This window comes from Nannobrachium achirus (assembly GCF_963921795.1).
Source record: "Nannobrachium achirus genome assembly, chromosome: 22".
NCBI lineage: Eukaryota > Metazoa > Chordata > Actinopteri > Myctophiformes > Myctophidae > Nannobrachium > Nannobrachium achirus.
The window spans coordinates 35,611,481-35,625,110 of NC_137829.1; the positions used below are offsets into that span (position 1 = coordinate 35,611,481).

At 43.3% G+C, this 13,630-nt stretch overlaps 1 protein-coding gene across 1 annotated transcript in view; it reads left to right on the plus strand.

Moving 5' to 3' along the window:
- The first annotated feature begins 1,444 nt into the window (after positions 1-1,444).
- stat4 (signal transducer and activator of transcription 4) overlaps positions 1,445-13,630 on the plus strand; it is a 31,227-nt gene continuing 19,041 nt past the window's right edge. The window contains 4 exon segments of the mRNA XM_080753265.1: positions 1,445-1,529; positions 1,864-1,995; positions 4,541-4,676; positions 13,332-13,427. Coding sequence (XP_080609391.1) covers positions 1,465-1,529; positions 1,864-1,995; positions 4,541-4,676; positions 13,332-13,427 — 429 coding nt within the window. The 5' untranslated portion in view covers positions 1,445-1,464.

Here is a 13,630-nt window from a genome sequence, read left to right on the forward strand (position 1 = left end):
TTGATTTTGAATATTATCATAGGCCTACTGCTGTTATGCTTTGTGGTGAAGAAGGTTTGTAAAATATAGATAGGATATGCAGCAAAATTGTTCTGGAGGGAGGCGCGCAACCCTGCAAGCATAAACTTTCTGTGTCTGGTTCTGGTCAATCTGGTGCGCTCTCCTCTGCTCTGAGCCAAATTATGTATGTATGTATGTCTGTCTGTCTGTCTGTCTGTCTGTCTGTCTGTCTGTCTGTCTGTCTACCTTTCTGTCTGTCTTTGTGGCCAGTGCGCTGCATCGCGTGTCATCATTGCCTCGTTAAAGACACTCCACTTAACATTTTAAACCAGGCAAAATGGATTTTGGATTGATGTAGGTTTAAGCGAAGAAGCGCCGACACTAAATAAACCGTGACTGACAGGGACAGTAGGACTACAGGTGGGTAAAACGGCATTCATTAGCTTTTATCAAACTGCGAGCCCAGCATGTGTTCTGTCTTTGCTGCCTGTATCAACGCGAGTGAATGCGCTCTGCAGAGGCGTCAATTGGGTATGGCAAGCTATGGCAGCTGCCATACCTTGGCTACAGGGGGACATAATAAAATGTACTTTTCATTGTGCCTGTTGCTAAGGTATGGCAACATGACTGATACCAGTCATGTTGCCATACCTTAGCTTTTTCTGAACTGACGCCACTGGCGCTCTGAGCTGCCCAGTCTGTGCTCTGCATGCACCTCAAAGAGAGGACGCATCAGAGAGAAATAACATCGTGCTTTAGGAGGACCGGACTGTGGACTTTTTGCCCTGTGCAAAGCCCTAAATGATTCCAATAGTTTTAACTTCTAATCTGTATTAATGTGATTTCTATGGAGTGGCATTGCATAGGATAGCCGTCACCGTTGTTTGACAGGTAACACCACTGGCAAGCAAACATGGACAGTCTGAGGGTAGGCAAAATGGCTCTTCAACAGGGTGAATCGACCAGACAGGCCTGGTGAAAAGGCTCTCCTCCACGGTGAAAAAGCCACGCGAAAAGACCAAATGCGTGTAGGCGAATATGTTATAGGCGAAAGTGCTGGTGACCATCTGAATACACACATTGCATTATTATAATAGTCTCTCAAGAACAGGCTGAGCTCCAGTAAGGACCCCTTTTTTTTGACATGGCGTATAGCCATGAATTTTTTGTGTCTTTTTTTTTTAAAGAAAAGGGTAGGCTATAGCCTAAAATAAATTAGTTGTGTTGTGTCACAAACTCACAATCAAAAACGAATTAATACATAAATACATGATAATAACATAGGCCGCCTACTACTGATAATAATCATTATTAATTCTATTCACGTTTGTCACCCCAGGGCCTCTGTTGGCTAGATGAGGGTGCTTTAGGAAGGACCGCCTATAGACAAGGATAAACGAGACACTTCGGCTGCATCATTCTTAAAACGAAAGTTAAACGGGGAAACACAAGCGCACATGGTTCATGATCCATTGTGATCAGCTTCTCCTCCGGACAGGCAGCAGTACGCGGTGCAACAACGTTGCCAGGTGCGTATTTGACATGAAATATAATGTGTATGGTAGACTATATTGTTGTAGCTAATTTGGACGAATCACGTCACATCACCCTAACCCTAACCCTAACCCTATAACCCTATTATTACAATTATTGTAACGATTTCTAATTCACACAAAATATAGGGTCGTTTATCATAACCATTTCATCCTTAAACCCACGACTTTGTTAATCTTTGTTATCCTTATCCATGTAACTCTCAGTGGTAAAAATGTATTGTAGGCTTAGGCTACACAGTTATAACTCTGTGGAGATGTAGGTATTAAAATGTCATTAACGTTATGGATCATTGATTGATTATTGAAGCATCATGAGCCAGTGGAAAGCGATACAACAGCTAGAGATCAGGCTACTGGAGTTTGTCGACTACCTTTACGATGACAACTTCCCCATGGAAATCCGACAGGCACTCGCCAACTGGATTGAGTCCCAAGACTGGTGAGTATTGCTTGTCTCCCCCTCATACGCGCGCGCACGCACGCACCCACACACACACACACACACACACACACACACACACACACACACACACACACACACACACACACACACACACACCCACACACACACACACACACAGAGAGAGAGAGAGAGAGAGAGAGAGAGAGAGAGAGGAGAGAGAGAGAGAGAGAGAGAGAGAGAGAGAGAGAAATAGAAATAGCGTAGCCTATTAGTAAAAGTTGGGAAAAACTTTTGAAACAAATGGCAAACAAATTTTCTCTCTCTCTCTCTCTCTCTCTCTCTCTCTCTCTCTCTCTCTCTCTCTCTCTCCATTCTATTCAATTAAGGTGTTTTATTAGCATGTGAAGCATACATTTATTGGTTCATGTGTGGAAGTCGAACCTTTAATATGCCTGGAAGAATTCTTACAAGTGCTGCCTGCATTATTCAAATTTGAGTAATGTAGTGCAACAGTGTCAACATATACCTACCGGTATATGTTGACAAAAATGTTCAGATACATTCTTTAATCTAATGTCTATTGAATATGGACACAATGTAAACGGGAACAATGGTCAAGTGACCTTGGTTCATTAACCCTTTCACGGCCAGGCTCAGAGTGGGTATAGCCAGACCCCCCCAGGGCTCATTGAGTGGGTTCAAAGGCGACCCTATAGCAAAATGAGGGAGAGTTTAAACATGAAAGCCCTATTTTATTCTATTTTACAGCTCTCACAATTCATCATAATGCCACACGTTGTGTCTGTGAGCATTTTTGTAGTATTATCATTGATGGTACATGTAAATATAAAGTGTGCATGGGAGAAAAAAAAGATGAAATCACAAACTCAAGCCCAACAAATAACAGATGGGCATATTGATTTACTAACGTTAACATTGCATACGTAGTGATTATTAACACAAATCAGTGTGTTCAAATTTACACTTCAACACTATTCATCCCAAAGTTCAGCTTCAAAGCCCTGCCATGTGGTTCTCTCGACAGGACAAAAGTAATTTACTGTCGATGTGAATTTTAGTTACCCCCGGATTCCAGTCTAAAACCAGTAAGACTCCCTAATCGGGAGATAAGCGACCGTCAGGTCGCAGCGTGATTTTAGGCCAAAATGTGTAGGAGCAGTGTCCAAAAATGTGTTTGAAAAAATCGGCCTGATGGTGGCGCTATATGGGACAGATCCATGTTGATGAGATGAGTGTAGACAATCATACTGTGTACCGATTTGCATGATTTTAGGGCAAAATCTGTAGGAGCAGTGTCCAAAAATGTGTTTGAAAAAATCGGCCTGATGGTGGCGCTATATGGGACAGATCCATGTTGATGACTTGAGTGTAGACTGTGTACCGATTTGCGTGATTCTAGGGCAAAATCTGTTGGAGTAGTGTCAAAAAATGTGTTTTAAAAAATCTGCCTGAATGTGGCGCTAAATGGGACAGATCCATTGCGTGATTTTAGGGCAAAAATTCTAGGAGCAGTGTCCAAAAATTTGTAACACTTGTCGGCTAAGCACACAGCCGATGCATAATAGTTTGTCGAGGAGACAGCTGGACAACTCTACAAGCTGCAAACAGAGATATGCACTTCTCCACTAAGAGGTGGTTTATAGTTAAAAAATGAGTCAGTGTGGTTTTACACCTTGCTCAGAGACCCTAAGCACGAGGAACTTTAGAGGTGACCTTGTATACACGATTACGCGTACACATTGTGGTCAGGTTTCAGAAGCTGCTTGCAGTACCTAGAAAAATTGTAATAGAAAATGTACGCAATGACCACCATTTGAACTTCCTCATCTCCTCGCTTTTTTAATTATTATACCAAGAATTCTGAGTTTAGAGTATGAAAATGTGTCCGTCTTCAATAAACCACAGCACTTTGTGGCTGAGCTGACGGGATCTTGTGAGCTTCAGAGACCCTCTTCAACAGAAAGTCAGTGCTCTCAGCAGGACAAAGTAATACAACTGATGATCTGTGGGCCACTTCTGAATGGCGGAACCCACAGAAAATACTGAAGTACTCAATTTACTTTAAAGGGTTTAATTCAGGTGCAAACAAACATTATCGCGTGATTAACGTTTTCGATGCAGTGCGTCTTCTTCAAAGTCAAAATGATGACTCATTTGACAAAATATGAACCTGTCGACCTCTCTTCTCCTCTGTGCTATAACTCTATTCAGCTATTTGCTGTGAATTTGAGCATGCACCGTAAGCAGACCCGGTGGCAGGACTCAATGGCTTAGGGGGCCTCCGTGAGCTTAAGGTTGCGACCATTATGCAAATGTGTGTTTCAAGCGAGTCGCCTTTGTTTTCGAGTATTTGCAACTCGGCGGGGGAGGGGCCAGGTGGTCCACGCGAGGGGATCCGGCCGCCATTTGCCCCTCGTGCCGCCGGGCCTGACCGTAAGCATGATGAGAAAAGTAAATTGTTTGTGTGTGTGTGTGTGTGTGTGTGTGTGTGTGTGTGTGTGTGTGTGTGTGTGTGTGTGTGTGTGTGTGTGTGTGTGTGTGTGTGCTGCTGTGTCTTTAGGGACACAGCAGCTGACCATGAGTCCATGGCTGCAGTGTTGTTCACCAACCTCCTGTCACAGCTGGAGAGGCAGTGCACTGAGGAGCATAACTTCTTACAGAGACACAACCTCAAGATCATCAACCAGCAGCTTCAGGTACCCAGTACTCCTACCTCACTGCTTCATATCACCACCATCACCCAGTGGCACGCACCGTGACACACGCACGCACACGCACGCACACTGATCTTCTTGGAACACACCTTCACTTCTCAGTAATGGCCTGATAAGGAAAGTTGGCTGATGTGTATCAGCAAAACACACGCGCGCACGCACACACACACACACACACACACACACACACACACACACACACACACACACACACACACACACACACACACACACACACACACACACACACACACACACACACACACACACACACACACAGCTGAATTAGAATAATTTTATTATTTTCTGAATACTACATTGTTATGTATGGTGTAGTTGCACTGAAGAATGTTTCCACTGTTACTAATATGGAGTATCTGCTGTAAATATAGCAATGAACTGTAGTCTATGTTGTCAACACTGTTATTGTTTGTCATACCTCCATTGAGTACTTCCTCAATAGATAGAGGTGCGGCATGGCCTGTGATGTGTCTATTGGAGCTGACAGGGAAGTGACAAGCCTTTGTTTTTGTTGCCAGCGAGGGATTAGCTGGAAGTATCAATTTGAAATTTACTGCTGTTTTATTGTCTGCTACACCTGAATTGCCCTCCAGGGATTGATATATTTTTATGTCATAGCACTACGGTTACCTGCTGCGACACATGGAAAACTAGAAAGTTGCAATTCTGGGAAATTGCACGTGTGGTTGCACCATAGACTGTAAAAAACATGGACGGTGGGAACCCATAGGTTTCTATGCTGCGAAAATGAAGCTTTTTTTTGCCCTTGTATGGGTGTCGCCATCATTGTTTTAATGAGTACCATTAAATGCTATTGGCTGCCAACGGTCGTGTGCAACCGCAGGGATACTTGGGTAAATATGTTGAGCCTGCGGAAAAAAAAGCACACAAAGAAGAATAATCACAAGCCTATGATCACAAGCCCCTCCTACAGCATACCTAGCTTTAACATCAATTATAACATAAATTGGACCATATTGTCACAAAACGCATATCATGGTGATTGAAACGAGGCTTTAAATTAGCGACAGGAACCATAAAGTATTTATGACCATGTTTATTAAGGTAAGAAAATCAAATGTAAAAGTTTGGGGGAAATGAATGGAATCCTATGGAGAACATGTTGCTTCTGGTACCAGAACAGCGCAACTAGCGGCCAATAGGAACTTTTAGTTCTGTGTATGCTTCAGTTTAAATCCGGACAACGGGCCCCCTGGGTTGCACTGATGCGAGTCGCAAGGAATCCACTGGGAAATTAATTATGTCTTACCATTTATATTAGATATTGTGATGCCAAGTGAAGCATGGCCAGTCCTGTCTGATTGGACATTATATTGTCCAAGATATCTGGCCTTACAACCAGGATAACTTCAGTCAAAAGGTTAACTAATAGCAACCACACTAATTAAGAGAGATATTCTAGCTTGCGGGCTGCAAAAGGAACTTTTGTTTGCACCTCCAACACACTCACAAGTCATCGATTCCTTTCCCCTATTTGCACGTGGTATAGGGTGTGACGTCACTTATGACTCGCCCAGAATAGGGACGCTATAGGGTTCATGTGGTTAAGGACTATACATTTGAGTTGAGTTAAATTAAAATTCATGGATCATGCCCCTACAGGCCTTCTCATGCGATGTAATGTGAATGCTCCTGCAGAGGTATAGCGGTGACACCCAAAACATGAACAGGAAATGTTTGGTTGAGGTGTTGTTGATGCCGTGAGCCTCAACATGTGTTGCTGAATTGGAAGAGTAGAGACGTATACCTTTGCAGAACAGAACCCTGAGCTGTTGTTTCCTGTGTGTGTGTGTGTGTGTGTGTGTGTGTGTGTGTGTGTGTGTGTGTGTGTGTGTGTGTGTGTGTGTGTGTGTGTTTGTGCGTGTGTTATGTGTGTCCGATGTTTGTGGGTGTTCTCAAAGTCAGTGTTTCACAAAGGAAGCAGTAACTCATGTATGGTGAGATGGTATAGGTGATGTTTCTGTGTGTGTGTTGCTGAAAGTGAAAGCGCTTTTGGAGGTGAACTTTATAGATGGTTGTGGTTGATTAGATGTTGTGTTCATGATATACATACTGTATGCCATTTTTGCAAGAAATAGGCCCCTATAAAAAGTTTTATACCGAAGTTTTATACCGAAGCTCGCACCGTGATACGTTGTGAGCTATTTACTGCCATTTTACAGGCATGTCACTACAGTACGTTCCCTACTGTACATCAGGGGTGTAACCTTTTTGGCTCAGGGCACCCCTACATTTTTCTCACCCGAGGCTTCCCTACATTATATTCATATTTTTTACTCCCAGCACCTTATATTTATGGCATATTGTACTACTACCTCCAGCATAACAGTATGATCTAACACTTTTTTTAATCAAAAATATTAAACTTTTTGTAATTATCATAAGATGATGACAACATCTGAATGAATTTGTGTTTTATTTAGTAAATCACATTACTTGGCGCCAGCACTGCATTTGATAACTTCTCCGGGCACCAGAGTCCTGGTTCGGGGCTTTTAGCATAAATTCCAAATATTATCACATCGCGGCACCCCTGCTGGACTGCTGTCACAGCACCCCAGAGTGCCTGGGCACCCACTTTGAAAACCCCTGCCCTACATTACTGTTATGTTCCTGGCCTAGGGGTTACATGGAACACAACAAAAACTGGGGGAGACGCAGTCAAAACAAAGTTTAAACCATTTATTTAAATAAGCAAAATTAAAGAAACATACCAAAATGAAGAGTGAGGTGTGGAAGTCAGTCAAGTCAGTGGTGAAGTGCATGTATGGATGAGTGAGAGATGTAGTGGGTGAGTGTTGCATGTATTAACAGAAATAACAAATAAGGGGAATGGTGGGAGAGGAGCTGGAGTGAGGAGAGCTGGGAGAGGACTGGGGAAGCAGGCTTTTATAGGTGTGGACCGGGCCCAGGTGCACACCAATCAGTCTTAACGATGCTGCTCCCCAGTCCTATGGGAAGGAGAACAGAACAAATGAATACAAAGCAAATAACTATAACCAAAGAGTGATACATAACCATAAACCCTATATGGCCTATAGGCTTACAATATATCCTCCTAATGAGGGAACCGTCACACCCCCCCCCATAAAGACGGGGTCCCCAAAGGGATCACCGGACAGTCGGACACCCTGTTACTTTGAATATTGTACTTTAAATGTTGTATTACATACTACCTGTACCACTCATCCCCTATATCTACCTCAACTCCACCCCGCCACACCATCCTGCCTATCACCTCAGCAACCTTGTACATTGGAGCACTTTTAAGAGATGACAAACCTGATGGCCTAAAATGGAGAAAACCCAGGAGACATTTTAGGGTAAGAGAACACAAGTCATGCACACATTTTTGAGTCTCCAAACTCTAGAATTAGAGGTGCTATACAACTTAACTTTAACATGACACATGATGGTCAGTAGTAATAATAAAGTATAAAAACAGAATCCCAATTAAACACCAGCACTGCATTACCCAAACCCAACCACTGCTCCTCCAATGGCTAACCCCCCCTGCAGGCCATCACCCTGGCAACTGATGTCAATGAAGAACTTAAGGGATGATGACAGGACAAAAGAAGGACCAACTGAGCCTAAATGGAGAATCTGGACAGCGGAAAATCATCGGGTTTAGTGACAATATTTTTTAAGCAAATTTACATGGCATAGTTGGGTGGAATTCTGACGATTGGGTGTTGAGATCATGTAACTTTGCTCTGAGACCTTTTTCACCACCTTGTGTGGACCAGAGAACTTTGAAATTCTATGAAATGGTGATATAACCATTGGAAGTAAAGCCAGGACCTGGTCTCCTGGACTAAACACCCGGCACTCAGCTTTAACGCCACCCACCGGTTTTATCTTATCCTGAACTAATGTCAACTTTTCTTTAGGCTTGTCAGTTTTGATACTTTGAAACTTCTCAGATACTTTGACCTTTGGAGCGTCACAGTCACTTTTATTAGCTTCCCCCGTCACCAGGGGAATGGACGTCACCATTGCCGGCGGTGGACCCTCTGCCCACACCCGAGCACCAACCAGGTCGTTACCCAGGATGACCGTCACCCCTGGAATCGGCAGTGCTGGGCGCACAGCAAGCTTTGCTTCTCCCTGGAACAATTCACATTTAAGCATCACTTTATGCAAGGGAACCAACAGTATGTTCATGTCTATGCCCCGGATATGGACTTTGTTACCCGTGTCAGAATCATTGGTTAAAGGAAGAACACCAGCCTGAATAAATGAGTCAAAAGCCCCTGTGTCTCTCAAAATAGTTACAGGTACTTCTTCCCCACCTTGCACCAAAGAGACAGAACCCTTCATGATAAATGGACGGTAAGAATCTACTGCTGCAACTACTGCATCTTTATTTCGACCGAAATGTGGTGTAACACAAGTGGACACCGGATGAACTGGAGCGGACATGCCAGCCCCTTTTGGTTGCCGATCACCTGCGTTAAAATTGTCAGTCTTTGGGTAACCGTTCAACTTAAAACAATCTGATCTCCAGTGGCCCCGCCTATGACAATGACTGCAGACCTTTTCCGACTCACGCACATTACCACTGCTGTTACTTTTAGCTTCGACAGGATGAGGTTTCTCATATCGGCCATGTGACTCATTGGCAGCATGATTGCCACCTCCCGCATTGAACTCTTCACGGTGCGTCAAGACAAAATCATCAGCGAGCGCTGCCGCGTCTGCAGCAGTGCGCGCTTTCTGCTCATTAATATACGTCGCCACTCGAGCAGGAACAGAATTTTTAAACTGCTCCAAAATCATCAAGTCACACAATTCTTCAAACTCTGTTACCTCCGAGGCGTTGCACCAGCGGTTAAAAGACGTAGTTAAATCACGTGCAAATTCCAAATGACACTGCTTGTCATGTTTCTTAGAAAACCTGAACCGCTGGCGGTATGCCTCGGGGACGAGCTCGTACGCTTTAAGCACCGTTGCTTTAACACAGGAATATTTTTGACTGTCAGCCACACTCATTGCCGAAAAAACCTCTTGCGCCCTGCCGGTTAAGACACACTGTAACAGCAATGTGCGCGCCGAATCAGGCCATTTACGCAGGTTAGCCACCCGCTCAAACATAACAAAAAATGTCTCTGGATCACGTTCTGAAAACTTGGGCACCAGACGGAGATTTCCATTTACGTCAAACGACCCCTCGGACTGATCTGCAGGTCTAGGAGATACTTGTGCAGCAGGTTCCATCTTACCATCCCTTATCAAATCTAACTTGTTCTGCTCAACCTGTATTTTAGCTTGTTCAGTATCATGTTTCATTTTTTCAATTGCATACTGAGTTTCTAGTCTCACTCTTTCCTGCTCTAGTCTCACTTTCTCTTGAGCACTCTGTGTGTCTAGCCTCACCTTTTCCTGATCTGCTTGTAATTTAGCTTGCAACAAAATTAACTCTTTTTGTTGTTCAAATGTCAACCCTGCCGACACTACAGGCATCACAAACGGCGGCGCCACCGCTGTGACATCTGACTTTGTTGGAGTAGACATTGCCCCTTGTCCCTTATGAACAGGAACATCTTTTTCAAATAAATTCTCTCTCAACACTTGAAATAAAGTCTCCTTTAATCTCTTGTCAACTGGCCCAATTTCAATGTTATAGTTTTCTGCTATTTTAAGTAATTGGTCTTTGGTGCACTGACTTAACAGTTCCTCAGAAGGAGAATCTACAAATTCATCTACTGTAACCATCCTGGCTCACGTGCGCTTTAACAATCCCCCAGCTGGCAAACCAAAACAAAATACAAGTGCCCCACTATTTAAACCACCCCGCTAACTCCACCCGACTGGATGTGCTGGTTAACGGTGGGTATTTATGCACATGAAGGCCACCGCAAAGGCCTAGCTTAACCCAGGGGTAGGAAAGGCAACCACTAGCTGGCGACCTGCGTACACCACCTGGCTGCGCTCCCGAGACGGGGTACGCACACACCGGCACGCACCCGCAATCTCCAGCCGCCCCGTGCACCTAAACCACCCGGGCCTAAACGACTTGCATTATTTTAACCCCAGTAGCTGAAAAATAAAAAACGCACCTCACAGGGACACTTGTATGAAAAATGAATTAAAACCAGCCAGGAAACACTTTAATTTTCACTTTAGCAGCACAATAAACCAGGAAAAACCTCCCCACCAAACTTAACCAAATACTAATGCAACTTAAGCAAAACTCATGTTAAATTCAACCCAAAAAGTTAACTGCATCTCCCAAACTTAAAGTCCAGACCAAAAAGCATAGCAGCGCTTTCTGTACTCACCGGACTGTAGATCAAACAGGACAAAGGAACCCCCGGAATGATTCCCCAAATGAAGACACTGCATTCACAAAACCACAGCGCCAACGAGCCATTAACCGACGCCCAAATTAGCCAATTGACTCTACTATTGCAGAATTTTGCCAATTGACTCTACTATTGCAGCGCAGCACTAGCAAACAAATGCAGAAGGGAGACTCACTTGATTCTCCAAACTCACTGCATAAAAAGTCAAAATTTACCGGCGCGAGCCCCCACTTGTTATGTTCCTGGCCTAGGGGTTACATGGAACACAACAAAAACTGGGGGAGACGCAGTCAAAACAAAGTTTAAACCATTTATTTAAATAAGCAAAATTAAAGAAACATACCAAAATGAAGAGTGAGGTGTGGAAGTCAGTCAAGTCAGTGGTGAAGTGCATGTATGGATGAGTGAGAGATGTAGTGGGTGAGTGTTGCATGTATTAACAGAAATAACAAATAAGGGGAATGGTGGGAGAGGAGCTGGAGTGAGGAGAGCTGGGAGAGGACTGGGGAAGCAGGCTTTTATAGGTGTGGACCGGGCCCAGGTGCACACCAATCAGTCTTAACGATGCTGCTCCCCAGTCCTATGGGAAGGAGAACAGAACAAATGAATACAAAGCAAATAACTATAACCAAAGAGTGATACATAACCATAAACCCTATATGGCCTATAGGCTTACAATATATCCTCCTAATGAGGGAACCGTCACAATTACCGATTCCCAAAGTTGATGCTGAACAGATACTGTTCCAGTAAGTAAGTTACTTACTGTATGTTAAACATGTGGGTGTTGCCTCGTCATTCAGGCTTTGACGCTGGCACAGTAAAAGTCTTAGTCACAAATGTAGGCGAATGAAAACGTTCCCACTCCCAGTGGAACAGCGCAAACTTTCCCTAATGTCTGAGTAGGCAGAACAGGGGATGGCTTTTGACAAAAACATCACCCAAAACCAGACTGGCATTATAACTGTAGATAATAACAAAAAATACAATAGCAATTTAGTGCAGTTCTTTTTTTAAATTTTTGTTAAGATATTCTTTTGGGCTTCTCTTAAGTTCAGTTCAACTTTATTGTCATGTGTGTTATTATAATACAATGAAATACTTGAACCTTAACACAACACAACACAACACAACACAACACAACACAACACAGGAGCTTAGCTCACCGTCTCAATCCCACATAAAAACACCTGCATACTGTAGACATAGGCAGTGCACTCATATGAGTATAACATTATGATATAAAGTACACACGATAACGTTACATATTATACAACAACAATGGGTGCGTTCTGCAGCAGCCTTGTACTGCCTGTGTAAAGAAGACGCGTGGTGTGTGATTTGATGCTTTGGTGACGTCTTTTAGATGGAAGGAAGGAGCGAGAACAGAACATGAGCGGGGTAGCTGATGTCCTTTTCTGGATTTGCCTTTCACAGCAAGTCGTGTAAATTAGGGGTACAGGGATTATGCTATCGATTACTTTTTGGATTGAACAAGTGTTTGAGAAGTGTGTTTTTTGTTTATTGTTTTATATCAATAGACAATATATATATATATATATATATATATATATATATATTTTATAATCGACTAAAGCATCTCTGTTTAACCACATAAGATTTGTAGATTTCTACTTTATTGTACAAGAGTGTCACACAAAAATAGTGAAAATAGCTGAGCTTGTAGATCTACTATTTTCGCTATTGTATATGATTTCTTTGTCTTTTCGACATTTTTGAAAATTAAAAAGAAATTACCCCCCCCCCCCCCCCCCCAAATTAGAATTGTATTAGAATTAGCACAGTATACAGGTAAATGCTATGTACCGGTAGTTATGCTATTATATTATGTCATTTAACTCTGGATTATACAGTGTACCCACAAATAAACTGCCATTCTCTTTTTGAAAACAAGGAGTGTTGTACCACATTCCTTTATTAGTGGGCTGGTACAGTTGCGTTATGAGTTATGACGACCATTTCCAGTAAGCGAGGCCTGCCTGAATGACACACCTCCATTTAGCCAACTACTTCCTCCCCTCTTTGAATAGTTTTTCCCGGTATGCCTGTATATCACTCAGGCATTATGTAACACGTCACCTTTGTGCATGTGTGTTTGTGTCTCTGCGTGTCTGTGCCTGTGTGTGTGTGTGTGTGTGTGTGTGTGTGTGTGTGTGTGTGTGTGTGTGTGTGTGTGTGTGTGTGTGTGTGTGTGTGTGTGTGTGTGTGTGTGCGGGCGGGCGTGGGTGCATGTGCGTGCGTGTGTGTGTGTGTGTGTGTGCCGCAGGTAAAATACAAAGACAATCCTACTCTGATGGCCAGGACTATCTCTACTCGTCTCCAGGAGGAGAGGCGTATTCTGGGCAGTGTGCAGCAGGAACAGGTCTGTCACTTAGCCATCTCTGAGGGGAAGTCCCCCTATCAAATACCACTACACTGTTTAAAGCCGCAGTAAAATAAACAGACATACAACAAGACTATCAACTTCCACTTCTAGGAAGCATAAAGGCACAGTGGGCAAAGTTCAGAAGACAAACAGTGAAAGCATAATGAGTTTATTTTGTATTCATACAACTTATTTGTGTT